The 25360-nt window shown below is 39.3% G+C and overlaps 1 protein-coding gene across 1 annotated transcript in view; it reads right to left on the reverse strand.

Annotated features, from left to right (window-relative positions):
* LOC107587069 (complexin-1) overlaps positions 1 to 4561 on the reverse strand; it is a 54311-nt gene extending 49750 nt beyond the window's left edge. Inside the window, exons 1-2 of the mRNA XM_016274681.1 lie at positions 4306 to 4561; positions 3184 to 3296 (exon numbers count right to left, since the gene is read on the reverse strand). Of these exons, the coding sequence (XP_016130167.1) occupies positions 3184 to 3214 (31 nt within the window). The 5' untranslated portion in view covers positions 3215 to 3296; positions 4306 to 4561. The remainder of the gene's footprint in view (positions 1 to 3183; positions 3297 to 4305) is intronic.
* Between the last annotated feature and the right edge of the window lie 20799 nt (positions 4562 to 25360).

Raw genomic sequence — 25360 nt, forward strand, 5'->3', positions numbered from 1 at the left:
ATATAATGTTTGTAAAATGGCACAACTTTTTAAATATCTGAAAGTACACTCATCAGTCATTAACATCAGTCATTCAAGCAGTCAAGCATTATAATATGGTAATCAAGTATTATTTAATAATAGAAGTTTAGTAATAAGAATTAAAACTTGGTAACCATGTATGAATGCACATTAGTAATTTTAACTGAACTTAGGACTGGTGGTGGTGCTTTTTTGGTCATTCAGTGTTCCTGTAAAAAATTGGGAAAAAACTAACAATAATACTTATATTGATACTGATAATATTATTCATATTATTATTTTTATTCATATTATTATTATTATTATTATTATTATACGAATTCTACTAATAAGAACAATACAAAACGCACCAAGGATTAACAAACTGCTGGATTCATGAATATTAATCAGGTTGTGTGCATTCGCTCTGATTTGCTGAAATCAAAACAGGGACGGTAATAGGTGAGCACCAGCCAATGAGATTGTCGTTTGCGCATTAGTTCCGCCCACTATACCGAAAAACCCAGCAGTTCTTAAAAGCTGAAGAATTCCAAAGGAACTCTGTTATTTTGACACTGTTATTTTGACAGGACAATACCACAAAGAATATCGTTTACATGTAGCGCATCAATTCTGCATGTTATGTAAGACACTTTGCACGTGTGAGAGAATGTGACAGCGAGTCGTGCGCCTTCACACTAGAGTTTACGGTACGCCAAATACACAAACACAGGTGCGCTGCACATCCATTGAGATGAACTGAAAAATATCACAGATCACTTGACGGAGAGTGAAACTCTGAAGCGCTCAGTCAGAGTGTTTGGCGAATTAAAATATATCTGTGCTAAACTTATACTCAGCCTCCAACTCACACACTGGCGAGTAAAATCTAAGATTTTATTAGCCATTGGCTAATATTTGTTATTTTGACACTGTTATTTTGACAGGACAATACCACAAAGAATATCGTTTACATGTAGCGCATCAATTCTGCATGTTATGTAAGACACTTTGCACGTGTGAGAGAATGTGACAGCGAGGCGTGCGCCTTCACACTAGAGCTTACGGTACGCCAAATACACAAACACAGGTGCGCTGCACATCCATTGAGATGAACTGAAAAATATCACAGATCACTTGACGGAGAGTGAAACTCTGAAGCGCTCAGTCAGAGTGTTTGGCGAATTAAAATATATCTGTGCTAAACTTATACTCAGCCTCCAACTCACACACTGGCGAGTAAAATCTAAGATTTTATTAGCCATTGGCTAATATTAGACATAATCATAGTCGCATATGCCAGTGATTTACTCGCAATGTAGAGGTTTGTTTATTTATATCACTTTTATACAATACAGATTGTTTCAAAGCAGCTAAATAACAGAATCAGTGAAGCAGACCTTATGAAATATGTGAGAAATTCAAATGCTGCCCTAAAAAGACTACAGTGTCATTATTCAACTCAGCTCAGTTAATTGTTGATTCAGTTCAGTTCAATAACTGTATAAAATGTATTAATGAAACAAGCTTAATTTAGCTATATACAATAATGCCATTATTCAGCTCAAGTCGGTTCACAGTTGATTCAATATTGCAAAATTCATCAATTATGAAATGAAGCGTTTACAACTGTTCATGAAGCCTCGGGAACTGAAACCCAAATATGATAAGGGGCGTTACATTTCTGACATACATAAGTGGCTGACCAATCACAACAGACTGGGCCAGCTGACCAGTCAGAACAGTCTGGGCTTTTTAGAAAGATGAGTTTTAAAGGCACAGGTTTTTCGGGCAGGCAGAGGGTGTTTAGTATGAGAAAAACAATGTGTTTTTGAACTTTAAATCATGTAAATGTATTCTAGCAGACCCCAAAAATAAATTTATGAACTTGCATAATATGGACACTTTAACCATTTATAGCTGATTCTTGTGTGCAGCCAACTGAAAACAAGACGCACCATGAGAGTCATCATCATTTGCGCAGAACCGAAGCCTGAAACTAAGCTTACCTGAAACTTATTCTCTTGCTGCCTTGCAAGCACTGGTAATTCTTGCAGGAAATGCAAATCTAGTTGTAGGCGACTTGAAATCTTTAAAACATAATAAGCCAAAAACATCTGAAGCCAGGTCAATTTATCTTAGATATGCGCTGCTACTCTTAGAAAAGGACATGATAGGACGACAGAGGAAAGTTGGTAGTAAACATGAAGCTGGGGACCACTCTCGCTTCTCAAGGGTGAAATCCCTTTCCGAACAGCTCAGTGGATTTCACTCATTTTCTTTACCGATGGAGCAAGTGGACTATAGGGCAGGACCCTCATGGGCTGTTTTACCCAGCAGCTGGTTAATGAAACGGGTCGTACGCCACCTTTTTATAGCACATCCCTGCTAATCAACTGCCGCAGTCCTGCTCTTGTGACATCCCTCGGGACTGGACTGTCAATCTCAGTCTTGATGGGGCTAAGTGCTCTGACAAGCGGAAGTCCGCACAGAGTGAGATAGATAAAATCCTCATTACGAATGCAAAGGAGATGAATGAACCACATTAAAATGCAGTTCTGTTTGGACATATTTATTTATGCCAATATTTATGGAATTATTATTATTTTGATTAAGCTCGGCAGAGCACATTGTCAATAGTCAGTAATTCTGGTGTGTCTGGATATAAAATGTGCCTTTCAAAAATAATTAAAATGGAAAAAATAATAATGAACAAAAGGATCATTTAAAAGTTATAGTAAATACAATAGAGAAAAACATCTGAATGGTCTTCCGACTAGAAAACAAACCCTTTTGTCATGAAAACAACAGGGAACTGCGGCAGATTTTGAAATGCGCAAAGACTCACGACCTCTATCTACCAGTCCAACAGATCAAGTGCTTTCTAATCCATCACAATATTATCTTAAACCTCATTGTTTGACTTAAAAGATAAGCTATCCAAGACTAAGACAGATAAGAAAACACTACTCCAAAGATAAAAAAGCAACACTTGGTTCATTTTCCATGTGCATGAAAATAAAGAGCAGTGCATGCCTTACAAGCCAAGAGAAAGGTAATATATAAGCAGATTGTGCATAATGGTATTTCTGCGCAAGTTTATTGCATGAGTGTATAGTTTCTGCTCTGAGACTATTCTGTGTGTATGTCATGTTTGGAGAAACGGGACAATCTGAGACTTACCTCCCAATGCTTGCTTCATAACAAAATTCATGATGATGGCTTTTTATTCCTGCCTTCTTCAACCAAATATTACATTCAGGTTGAGCTTTTCAAGTAGTCCCTTGTCGCCAGGTCTACAATGTGAAACAGACAATTACTTAATAGCAAAAACTTAGTTTGTATAAACAGCTATTAACCTTAAAAAAAATTTTAATGTGGATGTGAGCAGTTTTTTCCCTAAGGGGCTATTTCTACCTGACTTGACCCTTAACATTTTCATTTGAGTATGTGTGTGATTTTGTTATATTAAATAATGTGTTTGACTGGATCAAAACCATGTATTATAGGTGTCACAGATGAAGGTATTTTAGGTTGTATGATAAAACATTACTAAAGACTATAATAATAATGACTGCATGGCATACACTATACTATCCAGCCGATCATTTCAAAAGATGCGACATATGAAGGGCAGTAAAGGTCAGTATACCTCGCATACAGTTCACACAAAGTGCAGAGTTGTAAAATTACGATGGGCTCCCGTTAGTGGCTTATCGGTGCCTGCATGCAACTTAACCTTCACAAGGAAAAAATAGCGCTAATAACAAGCTCTGGGACAAGCATACATCGTGTACATTTGAAGTAAATCTTCAGGGAGCGTTTGCTCTTCTCGTGAGGAATGGCAACATTACATTGCAACCTAAATATCAAATAACATTTGAGAAAAAGACGAATTATGATGATTGTTAGAGTTCAAGAATGTAAATCTTAGAATAAAGGATATTACAATACAATGCATGACTGGATTCCTTAATTTGTGTGTAAACTTTCCCTCATCCATCCGAATCAAACCCACACGCTTATAGTCCGAACGCACCGAAACGTTGGCTGATGAATGAGTCCGGGTGAATATCGTACGCTACTGTGCTCCTAGTATCTTCTTACGCCTATAAATGCGTTAAAACGACCCGATTTAGTATTTACTCCCGTTCCCGATGCGTGCCGAAGACAAAATCACTTCCTCGTTCATTGAGGCTGATTTCAGCACCATTGCTGGCGGACAGCTCCCGCTCCATCCCACATAGAGCAAAAGCCAAACGCTCGCGTTCCATCCACACACACTCACATAAACATCATAATTACCTGCACGGCGATTTCAAATGTCTCGACAAGCTGATTAACTCCTCAGAAATTAAAGTTGAGTAGTACTGATACAGCGAGGCTTTAACTGTTCGTTCCTAACATCTCTGGTTTCCAGGCAAAAGAAGGACGTCCTTGTTTCTCGTCCTCAGAGGGGCAGTGTGAGTGTCTGTGAGGGGAACTGCAGCTGCCGCTGATAAAGGCACTCACTGAATCACATGGAGAGCTCCCATCTGAAGCGTCCCATGTTCTGAGCGATCAATTTTTAACGAGTGTGGCTGTCGTGGGCGGGTGTCCTGCTACATATTCCCGTTATAAGCTTCTGTAATCACAGCGCTGGGGGATGAGTTTATTTAAAGCACCTTGCCTTGATGCAAATGACTTGTCGCATACAAATGGGACATGCATGGAAGGTTCTGTATATAGGATGCGGTGCAATGCTTTTAGTGGCACGATATGATTGAACGATTAAGCCCCCGTTTGCTCGGCCTCACCTCGATTCGTCCTTGAAGCTGTCTGATGCGTCTCTGCATGCGTTTTCCTGACCAAGCGTGATTTCAGAAAGTGTGGCCGATATGTTTACCCCGAGAGCGTGATAAGTGCTGGTGAAGGGGTACAGATGTGCTTCGGGTTTCAGTTAGCAGGATAATTGTTGGGTGCAATAATAGTGAAACCATCTAAGCCACCAAATCCAGGGCTTGATGTATTAAAACAGGCCAAACCTGCTACTGTGTGAGTTAAGATATATTCCCAATTAGAGCATACTGTATTAATAGTTCATTTAGCTTATTCATAACTATAGCGAAAAATTATAGTTTGGTAAACTGTATATCCACACACGTGGCTTTGTTTCTTTGTAATTATTTGTGAAATTTACTAGCAAATTCTGGGTGAAAATTGCTTTCAGTATAGTAACTGAAAAAAAAAAGTTTTGTTCATTTAATAAACTCACAAATTCTTGTCAAGGCAGTTAAATATTTTTTTTGGTATTTAGCAATGTTAGGAGCTACTCTTTCATCACTATGTGCCCACTATATGACATGGCATAATCCCCTCTTAAAATTAGAGGCAAACATATTTGCCTGATATATTAAATATGTTAAACCCCAGAGTCGCAATGAGATGCATATAACTCAACACACAAATCTCAAACACGGTGAGATCAACAAATGTTAATTCAGTAAAAATGTGAAGTCAGAATACAAATCAATTTGAATGGCCACCAATAGAGAAAGATGCTGTTTGGTTTCAAATGATGTGCTTCTAGCATCTGCCAGCAGGGGCTGAAATATTTGAGATATATAGCATGCTTGTCGTGCCTTGTTAAATTCAGTGATTAGTTTTCCCTTAAAACCTGCTTATTGCATCAGTCCGATGCCTTGTAAACATAACTTCACTTCCAGACGGGTAGTCTCCAATTTCCAGCCAATTTGATTGAAGCTGCTGATCTTTGGGTATGGCTTGCCAGATTTGTTTGCATCATACAGTCAGGAAACAAACAGTGGGTGTCCGTGGGTCTCTGTAGCTACAGAAGAAAAGTTTTTCATTTATTTGATGTAACCCGAGAACAAATAGTGAAGTGGGTGAAGCTTTATCCAAGAAAAAAAAGTGAAGCACTGACTGGTAGATAAGTCACACTGCCTTTTGTGCCTTGATGTGACAAGAAAGAAAATCCATTTTGTTTATTTAATCTTGCATGTGTATGCAAACAAAATACATTAAGTGTTAAGTAGGGGGACGTGATTTTGAAATTACCATTAATACATGTCACAAGATTATCAAGGCTATATCAGTTAACGCTGAAAACTTCCCTGCATTTTTAAAGCCAACTTGATCTGAAATGCTACTGGTAAAGTAGCATATTGCAGCAGAATTTACAATGCACACAGTGGTGATGTATCATATTTACGATTTGACCGTCCTCTCTGCCCTTCTGCACTGCAATATTTTATTTAGCTTTGTATTCAATTCCACTCATTTGTACTGATGCCAAAAGAGAAAATTATTCACATATGGGGGAGTGAAGGCTGGTAATAACCTGGATTACAGACCGCAGTGGGTGTCAGATTCCCTGGGAATTTTAAAGTTGACATTTTGAGACATTTCGCCTCCCACCGCGCTGTTACAAACAGCAGTGAAGGAGCATTCAGCCTCAATCAGCGTTGTCGCCCACACAAGGACCTCACAAACGCTAAACACCGCCTAAATACTTCACTTTCTGACCAACAGCAAGCACACAATAGTGATTAGGGCAATCGCAGTGATGATGACGATGAAGCTAGGTGGTATGCGAACAGCTCTGTTTTTGTATTGTTTTTTAATGTATTAATGAATGCTGCCGCCTTAAATCTGCTCCTTAAATTAGAGATTCATTCCCCACATCTGTGTTTACCTGTGTTGACTCGGTCTCCCTCATTTCAATCTAAACACATTAAAATGTAAAATGGCTTTGGGGCTGAATTGAGTAGCATTATCAAAACAGCCTGTCACACTTTTGCTGCATTTGATTTCTTGTCTCTATTTGTCGAGTTATTGCTACCTAAAATTGGAGATGGCTTTCGAAAATTGTGACATTAGAGTCACTATCCAAACCGTCAATCTTTCTCATCTTTGTATAATGATTATGGTTTCTTGGCGACACACACTTTCCCATAGCAATCAAAGTAGTCTGATAGTTATTTAAACCTGATTTTAAAACAGACAGTGTTCAGTAGATTTTGTGCCACCTAAAATCCATTTAATTTTTAATATGTAATATTTTTAATAAGCAGCAGCATCCAGTTCATGGCTAAATAATGGAAAAGTAACCTGAATCAACTTATTATTGGGTAAACAACTTCATTATGAGCTGTTACCATGCCGGCAGTGTTGTTTTCATTTTTTTAATCATGCCATAGTCAATTAAGGGAACAGCCTGCACTTTACATGGGTATTAACAAAAATCCCATTCTGCAAAATTGACTAAATCCTGAACTGTAGAAACCGAAACGCCCACACATCGTATTTTATAGCAGGTACCGCATCTTCAGCGTTCAAAGAGAAAATGATAGATAGAGAGAGGCAGAAAAGACAGAAGTGTTTACTGAAGTAATGCATGTTCTGACTCATCGTTCCGAAGAAACAACACAGATCCTGCCTTCTAATCTCTTATATAAAACGCATTAATTCTGAGGATATTTTCAACAGTCTTCTGTGTCCTAAATATTAAACTGTGACTGTAGTGCTGTTGTACTAAATGTGTTAATGCACCATGCGAATAAAGTAATGCGTCATGTGGAAACAAGCTACCCTGCAAGTAAATGTAAAAACCAACTAAAGAACAGGATGTAGCACAAACAAACCAACACACACAGGCATAAATGCATATACCAAGCAATTTGCTTGCTCCCAAAATGAACTGGATTACCCTGAGTAATGTGCTTGTGTTTGTTGTTATTTCTTGGTAGATGGTGTGCAGGTTTGCAATAATGACTGTGGGTAAGTGGACTCTGAGAGACCCCTGAATAGGATGATCACAATTTTCCATTCCTCCTGGTTCCTTCCATTTGACCTTTGGGAGCACTGTTTTCAAAGCTATAGAAAGGGTCGTTTTCCTGAATAAACTTGATTTGCCTTCAGGCTACAACTTGCTGTTTGATAATCACTTGTGGGACTGGTTTGTTTTCATTAACAGCATCATCAAGCGTTATGGTCAGAAAAACACATTGGACCTTGAATTTAAACGGTCACGTGATGTGAAACAGTATCCTTTAGGTAAGAGATAATTACTAGATATAAATCCCCACTGGTCATTTCCCTTTAGATTCCATGCGTTTATGCAAGTTGGAGTGTTTCAAGGGTTTAATAAAAATAGCTTTAATTATGAAATAGCTTGTGTTCAATTATACCCCCTTAGGTAAATGCGAAAGCTGTAGTAAACAAACCTGCTCACGTCCTTGAGGCTGTGATGACAATCCTTTTGTTTATTCTGAACTGATGTATAAATTGTCTTCAGATGCATACTGAATCCACCTGCAATTTTAAAAAGCTGTAAACTGTTGTTGTCATTGGAAAAAAACATAGTTTGCTAATGAATTAAAGGCTGTGAACTAATTCTTAAAGAAACAGTTAATACGAAAATGAAATTCTTTCATCATTTGCTCACCCTCATATAATTTCAAACCTGAATTTCTTTTCTTCTGTGGAACACGACAGGTGAATTTTTGAAGATTGCCCTGTCCATTCCTTCATATGATGGAGGTGACTGCACTGGGACAAATGGTGTAGGTTTTACATTGAAATACATTTTCACTTTAAAATGTCACAAATAATTGTGTGTGTGACATAAAAGTCATAATAAAACTGCTATATTCCAAGATATCTAAGCCATGATTTGTGCAACAGACCTCTTTAAGTTGTTATTCATTAAAACTATTTATGAGAGTTCAAGCGAGACATATAGCGAAGTCTGATTTATAACAAATCTGTTCATTGAATTAAATCTTTTCAATACATCTTTTGATCCGATTGCAACACAGCACTTTCATTCTCTCTTGGACTTTGTCTAAAAATGTTTAAATAGCCTTGCTCATATTGTGTGTCTTACATCAGCTATTCAGATAACAATGTCTGTCTAGACCTTAATATCTTTAGCTATCTATTTCTTTCAGTGAGTCATGACCAGTGGTCCTAATGATAGACCCAATTCAGGTCCCTCGCACAAAATTGGGCTGCCTATTTACAACAGGACAGAATGTTACTCTCTGATCACAGAGGTAGATTTTTGTCTCTCTGACTGTCTCAAAACAAGCCTGATCGCTTCACAGTCTGTGCTTATATAAACACTGAGCTGTTCACTGCACTCAAAGGTGTGAATTTCCACTATATTTTGGAACTAATTGCTGTAATTTCACAGTACTTTTTCTAAACCGTTCTACAGTATAATTTATATTAAATACAGTTCTGTTGTATAATTCTAAATACACTTTTTATCATAAGAAATTAATGTTAAATCGTGTAAAATCTTGACTGTGGAAACATGTTACTCCTTGATATGTACTGAAACAACACTGGGTGATATTCATACATTCTATTTTATTTTTTTAATCTCTGTTACTGTGTAATACAGCTGTGCTGAGCTTCACATGGTTTTGTTGTAACATGTCCCCAGATAATAAGTATATTCTGCTGTCTTGTGTCTTTTCTTTTCTTCGTCTCTCTTGTCCACTCCCTCTCTCTTTCTCACTTATTATGTCTCAAGACTCTACTTGTGACCCAAACTGTCATTTGTTTTCATTAATGCTGTCATAAGCAGTCTGAAAATAAGGAGCCTTTCAAATGCCTTTCATGCAGATTCTGCTGTTAGAACATAGTATGTACTCTAAAGAGAACTCAGTTCAATAAACAGTATAGCCTAACTTAATCATGTTAGAAGCCATATTGAGTTTAACGCGGATGAAAACAAAGTTATGAGTGACAGACTTGCAATGGCAGGCACTATATAAAAGTCCTAGATCATGTAATTGATCACAACTTCTACGTAACTTATGTAAGGTATCTTTTAAAACTGTTTTATGGAGTTTTTTTCTACGTTTTGTCAGGTGTATGTTATTACACTCTTAAAAGGTTCTTCACACCGATGCCATAGAAGAACCACTTTTGGTTCCACAAAGAAATATTCAGTCAAAGGTTCTTTAAAGAACCATCTCTTTCTTACCTTTCTATAATCTGAAGAACCTTATTTCTCCACAAAGTACCTTTTGTGAAACAGCAAGGTTCTTCAGATGTTAAAGGTTCTTTATGGAACCATTTAGACAAAAAAAGGTTCTTCTATGGCATCATGAAGCACCTTTAGTTTTAAGAGTGTAAACAACTGTACTTCTATCCCCTTCGTCCCTGTCAAAATTAAATATGACTAAGGCGGGATTTACTGACCAATAATTTCGATTCTATGTGTGCAGAAAAACTCTCGCAAAATAGACGCGTGATTCATAACAGTTGTGTTCTCACGTGATTTATTCTTACCCTCGTTCTAATGTTGATGAATCCGAATTAGCTATATTCTAAATGACGGAGCGCGTCCACGTACAGTATGTAGTATTTGCATAAAACATGCCAGAACCACATCCAAATAAAGCCTTTCCTTACAACCTAATTTCTTGCTCTCCTGCTCTCTCGCATTTTCTAGTGCGCACATCGGGCATGTGCACTAAAATCGAGAAAAGTTACTCATTCTCAAAGCCAGTAAAAATTTAGGCTATTTGTGTATTATGTTGTTACAGCTGGTTCTAAATTGGATCTTATTTCAGATAACTTTATTTGAAAATGTATTGTTAAATCATGATTTTTGCGTGAAAACTTGCGTCCACGTACAGTATGTAGTATTTGCATAAAACATGCCAGAACCACATCCAAATAAAGCCTTTCCTTACAACCTAATTTCTTGCTCTCCTGCTCTCTCGCATTTTCTAGTGCGCACATCGGGCATGTGCACTAAAATCGAGAAAAGTTACTCATTCTCAAAGCCAGTAAAAATGTAGGCTATTTGTGTATTATGTTGTTACAGCTGGTTCTAAATTGGATCTTATTTCAAATAACTTTATTTGAAAATGTATTGTTAAATCATGATTTTTGCGTGAAAACTTGTTTTATGCATGAATATGTAATGACATCCAATGTGTTTTAAGCCGTGATCTCTGCACAATAAGATTTAGTACTTTGTTTACTGATGCTTTTAAAACCAGAACAAGTACTTGCACAGAGTAAAGACTGTAGAATTACTTGATTTCATTTATTATTTACAAAAAGTATTGCTGATAAACTACTGATTTATATTACATCTTTACAATGCAGAGGTGACATAGGATGTAAATAACAAAATGACTAAATAAGATGACCATGTACCTTGCACCTGTCGCTGAAAATTGTTGGCATTGCAGCTTGTTGAAAGTAATCACATAATCAGAATCAGAATGACTTCTCTGTGGAGTCACAGGTACCTTTAACAGTGCCGTTTTCCGTTAACGTCAGCAGATCTGTCCGACTCCCTCTCGTACAATCCAGCTATCTAATTCTGTTTCTGTGTAGTAGCAGTTTGAGGACACAAACCGAGCATCATCTCAATTTTAACAGTTAAGCGTTTCAAGCAAAAGACCACATGCAATGCAGACTTCATTTTTAGTGTACTTTATGAAAAATTTCAGCTAAAAATGCTAAGAGGAGACTCCTTCTTCTTTGACTTGTGTGAAACTGAACTAAGACTTTCTAACTTTCCAAATCCTGCTGAATTTCCATGCTGGTCCACGCTGGTTTATGTTAGTTAGTGCTGGTATATCAATTTAGCCATGCTGTTCACCAGCTAGACTTGCACTAACTAGCCTGAGGATCCATCCAGCTCTTTTTAGCAGTTTAGCCATTGAAAAGTAGTAAAGCAACAGCTCATTCCCTTACCACTTGTCTCTTGCATACACCGCAATACTTCAGATATAACCTAATGGCACTAACTCAACAAATAAAATAAAGAGAAGAAGGTCATGAAACCTATGACTAAGGAGGGAGGTTTATAATTCCCAGCACAGGTGCTCAAATTAACTTTGGCAGTGCGAATTAGATTGGTGGCTGGCTGACCCACTCACAGTGGTATAACATTAATTATCTTTCCCCAGAAGAAGTAAGATGAGACTGATGAGATGGCTTTACATGGTAGTATGAGCAAGACTTAAAATATCAAGGCCAAGAGAAAAAAAAAAGTTAATTATGTTCAAAAGTTATTTGAGGATATAATGAATAGTTGCTGCATTTTTGGAACTGCTAGTGGCTAGTGAGGATGTAGGCCTGTTCCTGGCAAAATGATATCCAGGTGATGACAAGTTACCATAAAAGGGCAGCCACCATCATTACGCTAAGGAAAAGTGGGAGAAAAAGGCTTCAGCTCATTTTCTGCATGGGTAAAACTGTGTCTCATGAGATCAAATAAAACAACGAGAAATAGTGAGCCATACATCTCTGTAGTAAAAAGAGAAAGAAAATGAGGGCGTAGAAGATTGGCAGAGTCCTAAAAAAGCATATTCAAAAAGTAATTTCATGTGCACATGGTGTCATCTTGAAGACACAGGCATATGTTCACAATTTAGCCCCTGGGTATTTGTCAAGTATCATATCAGTTTATATCTCTACGAGATCTCTGAAGTCCAAAAATCAACACCTCTTTTGTGTTACTAGGACAAAATACAAACACAGGGGAGATAGAGCCTTTTCGCGAGCTGGTCCAAAACTGTGGAATGACCTCCCTCATAGTATTAGATCTGTTAACTCACTACCAGTTTTCAAAGCTGTGTTAAAAGCACATATTTTAAAGACTAATGAGGAGTTGTTGTGATGCAGGTTTAGTTATTTTAAATTGTGTCCATGTTGTTATGTCATTTGTGTTGTTATTTGTGACTATGCTTGTTTTTATGTAATTTTATTGTGATATTGTGCAGCACTTCGGGCAACCTGGTGTTGCATTAAACTGTGCTATATAAAAAAAATGTTTTTTTAAATATGGGTTCTCTAATATAAAACAATGACCAGTAACTTTCATTCCCTGGTGACAAAAAACAACAATTATAGCCATCACAGGTGTACTCTTGATGCAAAGCCTGTTCCAAAAACTAGGCAACATACTTATTATGTGTGAGTGTAGAACCGTCTTTTGGCCAAATCAATTCTGAAGCAGCATCACATGTAATCGAAGAAGAAAATCCAATAATACATTACAAGTTCAGTAAAAGATATCAGATATGTCAAGAGGATATTTTGATAAAGATATTTAAATGTAATTAACTAGTAACTATTTTTCACAATATTTGAGTGCATTTATTATACTAGTATAGTGTTAGTAACATTAACATGCCTCTTTTATTTTTTGCTTCGTATGTGTATGACATATACAGTAAATATGCTGCCTTTTCAGTGCATTCCAGTATGCTCACTTTTTAGATCTAATTTCAGTTATGATGTCTATGTAGGCAGCAGGCAAGGTAGCTCACTAGGTTATATAGAGCTATAAGTTATGGGGTATTTGGGGGGTATTGTACTGTACTGAAAAAATAAATTGGTGTAGAAACAATTTTCACTCAGAAAATGCAAGAAAATTTCACAAATAATTTCAAAGAATCAGTAAGTAACAGTGAATTAAACATGACATTTGGAAGTAGAAAGGCTGAAACAGTATTTTCTTGTAAAACATACTCCAGTATGTAATAAACATCTTTATTTATTTATTTAAAATATGTTTTACAGTTTCAAATGTAAAAAAAAGATTTTCAAATAAAAGGGTTTATTTTATTTTATTTTTTTATAGAATACTATATACATATATACTTTATACATGTAGTTAAATCTAATTAAATACAAAATAAATAACTATAAAAATATTATCATATTAAGAAATATTTTACCTAATATGTGTGTGTTATTTGTATGCTTATTAGAGTACAATGTCATTAGCTTAGCAACGTATTAAACATTTGAAACGAAATGTTGACTTTTAACAATCCTTTTTTGACATACAGTTGCTTCATTTGTATCAAATTACTTGTGAGGTTTTATTTCAGTTAAGGCTCATAAAGATGAACACAAAGATAGCTCAAGGAATTTTGAAACACAGCTCATGTGTTAGAAAAAGCAAGAGAGTGAGAAAAGCCACAAGAAGCAAAACAATGGAGGGGTCACTGCTTTGTAAACCTCATTAAAAGCCTCAGGGTCATCACAAACCTCAATCTGATTTGAGAAGCGGGACGTGATGGCGTTCTGCTCTCTAATGAGGAGAGAGAAGGGCCTGAAGCCTCCGAAAAGAGCCAATGTCTGGCACTCTGTCTCTGCGACACATAGAGGCCTGTCACACTCACTCTCTCCCTATGCTCTTTTCGTCACTCCCTCTTTCTCTCTATTCCTTTTCTTATTTTACATATTCATTCACACACACATTCGCTGAGACAAAGATAAGCAGGAAACCTCTCACAGGACTGAAATTGGTCTGTGTGATAGACTCTCACAGTCTCAGTGGGGCACCTCATATAGTTTCACTGTGAGATCTGACACCGATGACCAGTTTAATGAGCTTGTCTCTCTTTCCTGCAGCTTGCAACCTTTTCCCAGAATACATCAAGTACGTGAAACGGACCTGTTTTACAAACAGCAGTACTTAAATGTTGTTTTACAATGACACATTTCTATCGACACTATAAAAAGCATTTGACCTGAGGATAGAATGGAGTGCTGTCATTCTTCAATGGATTGTGGTCAGGAAAAAATCATCATTCAATTGCTCACTGCATTTCCGCAGGAGATTTTCAGTGACATAACGGATTACTAAAGCAGGTGGAAATGCTTGAAAATATTTCAGAATGATAAAAAAGCTGTTAAATGTGAAACAATGTGGCTTTTTCCATAAAATCTTCTCTGGAAAGCTTGAAGAAATCAATCTTGACTCTGTAATTAATTAAATAATTGTTTGGTTTTTTATTACATTTCTAAATATTAAATTTTTTTAAATGTCTGATATTTTAATATTAGCCTTAATGTACTTTATATTTTTTTTAGTGATAGACATTTTGCGTGATGGCATTGAGCTGGCAATTTAACTCTTGCAACGTTCTCCCTAGAAATAATATGAATCTGTGCACCAAACTGACTGGTAAACTACATATTGATTCACTGTGCTTCACAAAATGAGAGCAGCAGCCACGGCAGGTCATATCATTTCAGAAAATAAAAGACTGTCCTATAAATTTATGAAAGGAGAAAATTCATTCTGTTGAAGAAGACTGTTTAGGTCAGGTCTTGAAATGTTGAAAGTACGTTACTTGAATCTTAATTCATTGGTTCAACACAGCAGATGTGGGTTAGACTTAAAATCTCTATACAGGATCAGTAAATTTCAGAACAGATGGGGGCTTCACACTATGAGATTCTCTCTACAGGAAATGATGCGTAGAAGATCCTGTCTTCAATTACTCTTAATTGTCATTATGCTTCACTTATGTGTCACTTGACATAAGAGAGACATGAATTTTGCTGTTGAACTCTCCATCTAACACCTCTCAGATCAAAATGAAGAGCTCAGCTTGGAAACTCAGCTTGTATGGCCTCACCTTTCTACTCAAGATCTCCCCCATAGGTCCATCTCCGTTACTGTTGACTGTCAGCATGTAAAAATATGTACCTCTTGGACAATCAACTGACCTCCTACACAGTGCTGCCAGTGTTTCATATCAACAATGCAATTTCATTGCCAAATAATGAGATAATTCCAATAAAAAAATGTTTACAAATATTTTAATTGACATTTCAGTCTTTTTAGAGGCAGCATAAATGCAATCCAGTTGACCTAAATGATATACATACAAAAATGTGTTCACATATTTCATTTATTTTTTCATTTAAAATGTTATCAACATAACTCATAATGTGTTACTACACTGCTTAAAGTCTCACAATTGTAAGCTGTATGTCTTTGATCCACTAAAAAAGAACCAACTCATTAGAATAATTTTGGGAATCGGATTACACTGGTTGCGCTGAATGTTTTTGATGCACAAAGAACCTAGCCGACTCACTACATTCATTTGTTAGGGAACCGTAATACAATGGTTGCAATATAGGCCTATGTTTGGTTCAATAATAAGAACCAACTCACTAGAATCAGTCGTTTGGGAATCAGACTACACATATAGCTCTGAATATTTTTGATTCACTAAAAAGAACCGAATTATAAGAATCACTCCTTTGGGAATCAAACTACACTGGTTGCACTGAATGTTTTTGATTCACTAAAAAGAACCGACTCATAAGAATCACTCCTTTGGGAATCAGACTACACTGGTTGCACTGAATGTTTTTGATTCACTAAAAAGAACCGACTCATAAGAATCACTCCTTTGGGAATCAGACTACACTGGTTGCACTGAATGTTATTGATCTCCTAAAAAATAACCTAGTCTACTCTACGGTTATTTAATGGGCAATCAGGCTAAATTAGTTGCAATTTAGGTTTTAATTCAATGAAAGAAACGGACTCATTATATTTTAATTTAATAAAAGGAACCGACTCATTAGAATCATTCATTTAGGTATCAGACAACACTGGTTATGCTAAATGTTTTTTATTCACTAAAAAGAAGCTCACCTACTTTAGAGTCATTTGGTTCTAACTACACTGGTTTCATGCATGTTTAATAATCGACTAATTAGAGTCATTTGTTGTATGCTGATTCAGTAGCAGTGTTGTGCTTTGATTCATTTCCAGTGGCAGAAGAATGAACATGCAACTTTAATAAATATGAGTACTGTTAATAGAACTAGATGTCATTTGGTTCTCAATTAAATAATCTTTACAGGCTGTTATTGCTCACCCACAATCAACTACAGCACGGCATAAGCACATGAAAATGTACTTCTATTGAATCCTTATTCAGTCATCAAAACTTGATTCAAACCTCTCAACTTGCCTTCTTCCAATGCCATTAACCTACCACACTAGATTAACTTCTATGACTGTGTTGGTTCTATAGCTGTAGTTTACTTTATTCCTGGACCATGTTTAGTTGCTTATTAAGGCTTACATATTCTATGTTTTACTGAAAGTATTATTTGTTTGACACTACAGTGCTACCTGCTGCAATGTTAAAGAGGACGAAATGTTCCTCTAGGGGACTTTAAAAGGAACAAAACAAATTACAGCAATATGAAAGAAAATGTTGCATGAATAAATTGTCGTTGGTGTATAGTAAATTCAAGTGTGGTCACTTTGTTCACTGTGTTATGAATACAAAGTAACGAATCAGCTCATGGGAAATATGAATAATTAATCATAACTAGTTATAATTAATTATTAATATTTTAGATCCGCTGTAGATATTTAGCTGACCTCTCAGGGTCAACTGTCTTGTCAATTCTAAGAACGTTAATTTCCTGCTGCAAAATATATATTGTGTGTTTGAGTGGTCCAGACGCTACACAAATATAAACTTGGTTGCAAATGAGGACCATAAAAAATAAAATACAATCTGGATCACATCCTCTCAACTTGCATACTGTCTTCTGTCTTCATCTTGTAAGTTGTCAGTCATATTCATCACAGGTTTGTATGGCAATTACTTTACAATCAACAGTTTGGCATTGTCTTAAACTGTATCTTCTGGTGTTGGTATATTGGTAGGTTTCAGAAAAACAAAACATTCTCAAACAAAAACCAAATCACAGTAACAATCATATTCAGAATAGATAGCTTGGTATTATTGTATATCCCAGAGTGGTCACTTTGTTCGTTCTTATGAAAACACATTGAGAAGCCACGGGGCATGAGACAGAAAATCTAATATACGGATCATGTCAAAGGAAAACAAGGCCTCCGATGAGAGGTGAGATAATGGAACGGAATAAAGAAAAAAACAAATCTCAGTTTATTTTTCTTCATAGCTGTGGCCTGTGGCGTCTGGTGAGCAGTGGCTTGTGTATCTGCATCGGCTGCGTTGGAGTTTACAGTTCAGTTAATGGCAGCCAGAGGCAGTTCCAGGGTCAGTGGATATTCACGGCTCAGCTCAGACATCTGTGTACCATCCTTTGAAGTAATACTGGAATATGATACACTTTAAAATAAACGTTATATCAGTGAGGAGTCATGTTATGAAGGAAATCTTTCAGTATTACTGGAGCAACAATGAAAAAAGTCTCACTAACCTATACTAAAACATGCCTTAAGGTCAGAAGTTACAATCCAGGGCTCAAAGGATTCTGTAAAATAGACTTTGTGTTTTCCCTGTGTATGGCAGTGAGTTCTAATTTCTGATATCTCAATAAACGCCTGCACCATTACTTAAATGAGTTTCAACTTGCAGAATAAGCTACAATACACAGTATTAGAGCTCTGAATTATTGTACTGTATTAATTAGAATATTACTAGGCACAGAAATGTAGGAAAAACAAAAACTTTCCTGGTTTTCCTAAAGACATTTTTGCACCAAATATGATGGCAAAATTTAATAGCTTTAAATTTTAATACATTTTACAATTGTATTTCTTTGATGCAAAGCCGAAAATGGTGTCATTATTCCAGTCTTAGTGTCACATTATCCTTCAGAAATAATTTGAATATGTTGATTTGCTGCTCAGGAAACATTTCTTATTATTATTAATGTTGAAAACTGTTGTGTTGCACAATATTTTTGTGAAAACCGTGATACCTTTTGATAAATAAATGAATAGTTCAAAATAACAGCATTTATTTGAAAGGAATATCCTGGAACATTATTTATATATTATTAATTGTTTATTGTGTCTTTACTTTTGATCAACTTAATGCATCCTTGCTGAATAAAAGTATTAATTTCTTTCTACAAAAATAAATGAATGAATAAAAATCATACTGACCCCTTTTGAATTGTAATGTATTATGTAGGCAAGTACAGGTAAAAGCTAATGCACTAATGAGGTTTCACTGTCTTATATAAAAAAAATTAATGTACATACAAAGAGCTCAAGGGCTGTATTTAGTACATTTGCCTAAACATTTTATAAACTGAATGTTTAATCAAGAATCATGAGCTGACATGTACATTAGGGGCTTCCTGCATCTTTGATGTATATTGGGAAAGTCTGGTCTTCATATTTCTGTAAAGCTTCAAATGTTTTATTCAAAATGAGAAAAGTCTGTGCTTTTCTGTGAGCCGATTGATTTTCACATTTTGTTTTTGTCCAGCTGGTATAAGCACTCATGTGCTGGGAGCTGTGCAGCAGCACTGGCACTGTGGGAAAACTCCTGCTGACTCACAACCTGCAGTTCAACACTGAGTGATTGAGGCAAACACTGCACACGTTTCTCAGTTTGGGTAAGATGAAAACTCTAGTTTTTGGTTTCAAGGCTTTTCTGTTAGTACTTAAACAAATAGTTCAGGCAAAAATGAAAAGTCTGTAATTATTTCGTTTATAAAACCTGCAAGAACATATAGAGTCTTCCGGATGCAGTACTTAACTCATACATCAAACAACTGCACATTCACATTAACAATGGCAAAAATTAAATCTCTCTGAATATGTGGCAATTTTCTTCAGTTCTATTATTAGTAGGTTACATAACCAGGTGAAACCTTTTGTCCCTTTAACAACGTGTGACAAAAAGTTGAGCACAGCCATTATTCGTAAAATGATATTCCATAAGTATGGAACCCATAATTACCAAAATGTAGTGATTCCATTCCAGTCATTAATATAGTCTCTCAGCCACAAAAGCCCCCTGACAGCCTATCATTTCACCATGTCTTTTAGAAACCCTGACAAACCTTTAGACAGAAGTTATATTGTTATCTAGAGCACATGTATATTCTGAAGTCTCTTTGAGTTTTTGAATGTCTTTCTATGCCTGACTATTGACATCATAGTATAAATTCAAGTCAGGTCATCTTTATTCATATAGCACTTTATACAATACAGATTGTTTCAAAGCAGTTTTAAAATAATAAACATCAAAATATGATGCAAATATGGCCTTCAGGTTCCTTACCGCACCCAGAAATGGACAAATGCCTGATTAAACTATCAGTAACAAGGACAATATGTACTGTAGCCATGTACTAACTAGACCAATGAGATATTCATGCATATCCTAGTTAAAGGACAAAGGCAGGTGCTGGTATACAAAAATACATAACTTTATTTCTTGTTACACTTGCATATGCATATGTGGCGTGTCACCCAATGAAGAAACAGCGTCGCCTTGGATACAGCGCGCTCACACTGATTGCTCCAGGACGCGTGCTGATCGTGGGCACCTGAAGCTAATCACCTGGACTGCATTTAAATGGAGGAGAAGGAGAACAGGGTGAGCTTCGACTCCACTCGCAGACTCTAATGTCCTGTCTTCCTTGTTTCTTTCAGACACCAGTGACTGAAGACGATCAGCACGCTACCCTACCTGTTAATACACACTTGCACGCCCCGGAGACCTGCACCCGAGCCACACATCCAGCATGTTCTTGATCTACTATTCATGTTTGTCAAATAAAACCGCCCTCCGGGGTTTCATTTGCATCTGAACTTTAACTTGTGCCTGCATTGTCACTCCACTCGCTCACAACTTGGTGGAGAATGCGGGCAAGTTAGGAGTGATTTTTTGTTAACGCTGCACACATTCTAACATCTGTTATCATTCTTCTACAGTGGAAAAAAAAGAAACCCGCCCTCTCTCCCTCCCGCTCGAGGAAGCTGAAGCATGGAGGAGATCATTCGATGACTCACAGAGCGGCTTGCGTCGAGGCAAGAAAGGACTGAGCAGGTGGTCGATGTGCGACAAGCCACTGCTGCCCGGACTCCCCTACCCGAGCCCCATGTCCTGGCCCACCAGCACCGGACCAAACTCAGCGACCAGGATGACATTGAGGCTTACCTCCACACATTCGAAGTCATTGCAACCAGAGAGCAATGGGATAGAAATGAATGGGGGTGAGTGTTGGCACCGTTCTTAATGGCGGAAGCCCAGCGGGCGTATTTCTCCCTTCATCCCCCGCAGGATGAGGATTATGAGGATCTGAAGCATGAGATCCTGGCCCGGATGGGGCTGTCACAACTCAGCAATCAGTGCAACTCAGCAATTCTGTCAATGGATTTATGATGAGCACGTGCCCGTGAGAGTACAAGCAACATGGTTAACGCGACTCGCTCATCTCTGGTTGCTGTTCGGAGATCCAACCGCCGCACAGGTCGCTGAGAAAGTGGTTATTGATCGCCTGCTCTGAGCGCTCCTTCAACTGAGCTGACTGAGCTGGTAGAGTCGTTGGAACTAGAGGTGGCATCCACTGCTCGAGATGCTGGAGAGAGAGTGGCACCCACTCCCCGGAGGGTGAATCTGGACCGGCAACCCACGGGGAAGGCATTTCGCAGTCAGTAAACAGACCGGCGGTTCCCCCACCTGATGACGAACCCATGCCAACGGAACCACCGTCCCCAGGAGCCCACGCCTGGCTGGCTGGCTGCATTGTGCATCAGGCTGTCCCCCGTGGAGCCCCAGAACGTACCATTCAGATCGGCAAAGAAGTAAAGGCGGTACTGGACTCTGGCAGCTCCCTCACCCTAGTCCAGCCTAGTGTGGTGCCACCCCGGCCCAAAGAAAAAACGGCCATCCCCATCACATGCGTTCACGGCGATAGTCGCAATGTGTCTGCACGCCGAGTCACTATCTCAGCCAACCCTGGTGCTTGGCAAGTGGAAGTGGGCATTGTCCGAAATCTCCCGGTGCCTGTATTACTGGGAAGAGATTGGCCGGGGTTCGAACAGCTGATGCGATGCAGCATACTAACCAGGCTAAGAGCCGCCGAAGGCGCCAAGTGCGGAGCAGTGTGGGCCACCAGCCAGCTTTGCTGGCCACAGGTACCGCTGTACCTGAATCTCTTTCAACAGATCACCGCGGGAGGATCGTTTGGGAGAGAGCAACGGAAATACGAACAGTTACTAAATTGCTGGGGACAGGTGCGGATGGTTGATGAAGAGGTTCGGCAGCGCCGCACCCCCTCCCATAATTTGTTGTAAAAAAAGGTCTGCTTTACTGTGTCGCCCAGCGGCGGAGGGAGGAAAAATTGCGGTTGGTAGTAGCAAGGACCAAAAAGGAGACAGTGATGGAATTAGCTCACTCGCATCCGATGGCGGGCCATCTCGGGGAAGCTAATACGATACAGAGGATACGGGATCATTTCCACTGGCTGGGATTGGATGCAGAAGTAAAGTGGTTCTGTCAGAGCTGTCCCACATGCCAGTGCACGTCACCTCGGCAACCTCCCCGAGTCCACTAGTGCCGCTGCCCATCATCGAGGTGCCCCGGTAACCTGAAGCTGTGCCCCTCCGGAATGTCACTGCTAAAGCCATCGCAAAGGAACTCTTCCTGCTGTTCAGCCGTGTGGGCATGCCTTCAGAGATCCTGACTGACCAGGGAACCCCCGTTCATGTCCCGGCTGATGGCGGACGTCTGTCAGCTACTCAAGGTAAAACAGCTCCGCACATCTGTCTGTCACCCCCAAACGGATGGTCTCGTTGGAAGATTCAACCAAATGCTAAAACAGATGTTACGGCAAGTGGTGAGAGAGGACGGGTGTGACTGGGACCTCATGCTGCCGTATGTGCTCTTTGTGAAGTTCCCCAGGCGTCCACTGGATTCACGCCCTTCGAGCTACTGTACGGCCGCCAGCCCCGCGGACTACTGGATGTGGCCCGGGAAGTGTGGGAACATTAGCCAGCCCCGCACCGCACCGTCATCGAGCACATAAAAGATATGCATGAACAGATCGAACGAGTGATGCCTCTCGTCAAGGAACATCTGACGGAGTCCCAGCGTGCCCAGGAGTGGCTGTATAACCAGGCCACCCAACCACGGGAATTCCAACCGGGAGATCAGGTCTTGGTGCTCCTGCCCACAGCCACCTCCAAGTTTCTGGCGTCGTGGCAGGGACCATGCACCGTGGTGGAAAAAGTGGGGCCGGTTAACTATCGTGTAGCATTTGGACCAATCAGACACACAATTTTTCATTAGATTTAAAAAATCAATTATTCATCAGAGTAACAAATAATCACAGACCCCTCACCCAATAAACATACTGGGTGCCAGCATGTCTGTGAACGACCACAGGCCCCTGGTTACCATGGCAACCGGTACACCTCAGCCAGATCAGATAAAATTTTACGACCTAAAAGTATGTAGAGAGAATCTTCCTCCCTACTCAGTTCTCCCAGACACATACTGCTATAGGAAATGACTTCTTACATTAATTCATAGACAAATATTTATATCATGCATATCCCCAGGTCATTGTGTATGATTACTACCTTCTTGTATATGGATTTGTGTATTGTATATATTTTATGCATGCTTATGATAGATCACTACTTAATATAACCTCACCTATACCATGTATGGTATCTATGAGTTCATATTTTCATGATCTAAATGAGAGTGTATATTATATGTTGATACCTATGCAACGCATTAGTATTATAAGAATATTGAAGATTCTTCTCTTCACCCAATCGAGTTTCATATGCAAAACACCATGCTAGAGACAAAGAGTAGTAAAAATTTCCCTCCAAAGGTACCATCCCTCATTGGCTCTCTCAAATCCCAGAGGTGTGACCTCGATAGAAGATAAAGGCCTCACATCAGTGACCCTCCTGCAGTCTGCGGTTCTGTTATCTTCAGTTTCTGAGAAGATAAGGATGTGAGCTAGAACTATTCCTCAAGAACCCAACCTAAGCTTGAAAAAACCCCTTTCCTATGCCAACTGTATACGTGTGTGTGTGTGTATGTTAGATTAGTTTAAGTGTTTATGTAGTTAATAAAGTCTTACTTGCTATAGAGGAGGAGATAACGAGGATGAGTCAGCTGGGGGTAATAGAAGCATCCCGTAGCCCAGTCCCATCATTATGGTCCCGAAAAAAGATGGCACTCTCCACTTCTGTAATGACTTCCGGCGTCTTAACGAAAGCTCCAATGAGCCCATTTTATAACCACGCTAGACCTGATGAAGGGCTATTGGCAAGTGCCCCTGACTCCCGAATCTCAGGAAAAGACCGCGTTTAGCCCCCCCGAGCGGCCACTGGCAGTACCGGGTTCTGTATCGGCCACGTTCCAGCGAATGATGGACATTCTACTACGGATGCACCAGGAGTATGCGGCAGCATACTTGGATGATGTAGTCATCCACTCGGTGAGCTGGGAGGACCTCCTCGACCGGTTGCGGAGAGTGTTATTGGAGTTGCGGCAGGCTGGACTCACAGCCAACCCAAAGAAATGCCATCTGGGACTCGCGGAGGGAAAGTACTTGGGTTACCAGATCGGTCGGGGTCTGATCAAGCCGCAGAGTAAGAAGGTTGAAGCCATCCAGAAAGCGGCTCGGCCTATCAATAAGACCCAGGTACATGCCTTTTGGGGTTTGGCAGGCTACTATAGATGCTTCATACCTAATTTCTCTTCCATAGCCAGCCCGCTGACAGACCTGACCAAAAAGGGGCAGCCAGAAAAACTGAAGTGGTCTACGGAGACAGAGACCGCATTCCAAATGCTCAGACGTGCGCTCTCCTCATCGCCTGTCCTCCATGCCCCTGACTTCGGTTGCCCCTTCATTCTACAGACTTCGGTTGCCCCTTCATTCTACAGACTGATGCTTCCGATGCCGGCTTTGACGCAGTCCTGTCACAGGTTAAGGGGGGAGAAGAGCACCCAATCATCTACATCAGTCGGAAGCTCACTCCTTCCGAAACCAGGTACACAGCCGTGGAGAAAGAGGCTTTGGCCATTAAATGGGCAGTACTGGAGCTGCGCTATTATTTGCTGGGCAGGAGCTTCACGCTGGTGACCGACCATGCGCCACTACAGTGGATGGCTTGAGCAAAAGACACAAATGCACGAGTCACTCAGCATCAAACAGCATCGCCATGGATACAGCGCGCTCATGCTGATTACTCCAGGGCACGTGCTGATCGTCGGCACCTGAAGCTAATCACCTGTGCTGCATTTAAACGGAGGAGAACAGTGCGAGCTTCGACTCCACTCGCAGACTCTAATGTCCTGTCTTCCTTGTTCCTTTCAGACACCAGTGACTGAAGACGATCAGCACACTACCCTACCTGTGAATACACAACTGCACGCCCCAGAGTCCTGCACCCGAGCCACACACCCAGCACGTTCTTGATCTACTATTCAAGTTTGTCAATATAACCGCCCTCCGGGGTTTCATTTGCATTTGAACTTTAACTTGTGCCTGCGTTGTCACTCCACTCGCTCACAGCATATAAATGCTAAGACGTTTATTTCACAACAGGACAGGTAAAAAAACGGTATAATGGAATGCACACAGGCAAGGCAGGTCATAAACCCTTTAAATACAAAACCCAATGCACATAATGCTCCAATACACAAGCAGGGAATCACACCACAAATTAATCAATCACCTTCATGTGATACACTGCAATCAGCACACTTATGTGATGAACTTTAAAAGGAATTATTGCGCATTGCCCAATGCCATTATACTATAAAAACTGTGAATTGTACCATTG

The sequence above is a fragment of the Sinocyclocheilus grahami genome, unplaced genomic scaffold (assembly GCF_001515645.1).
Source record: "Sinocyclocheilus grahami isolate Dianchi unplaced genomic scaffold, SAMN03320097.WGS_v1.1 scaffold89.1, whole genome shotgun sequence".
NCBI lineage: Eukaryota > Metazoa > Chordata > Actinopteri > Cypriniformes > Cyprinidae > Sinocyclocheilus > Sinocyclocheilus grahami.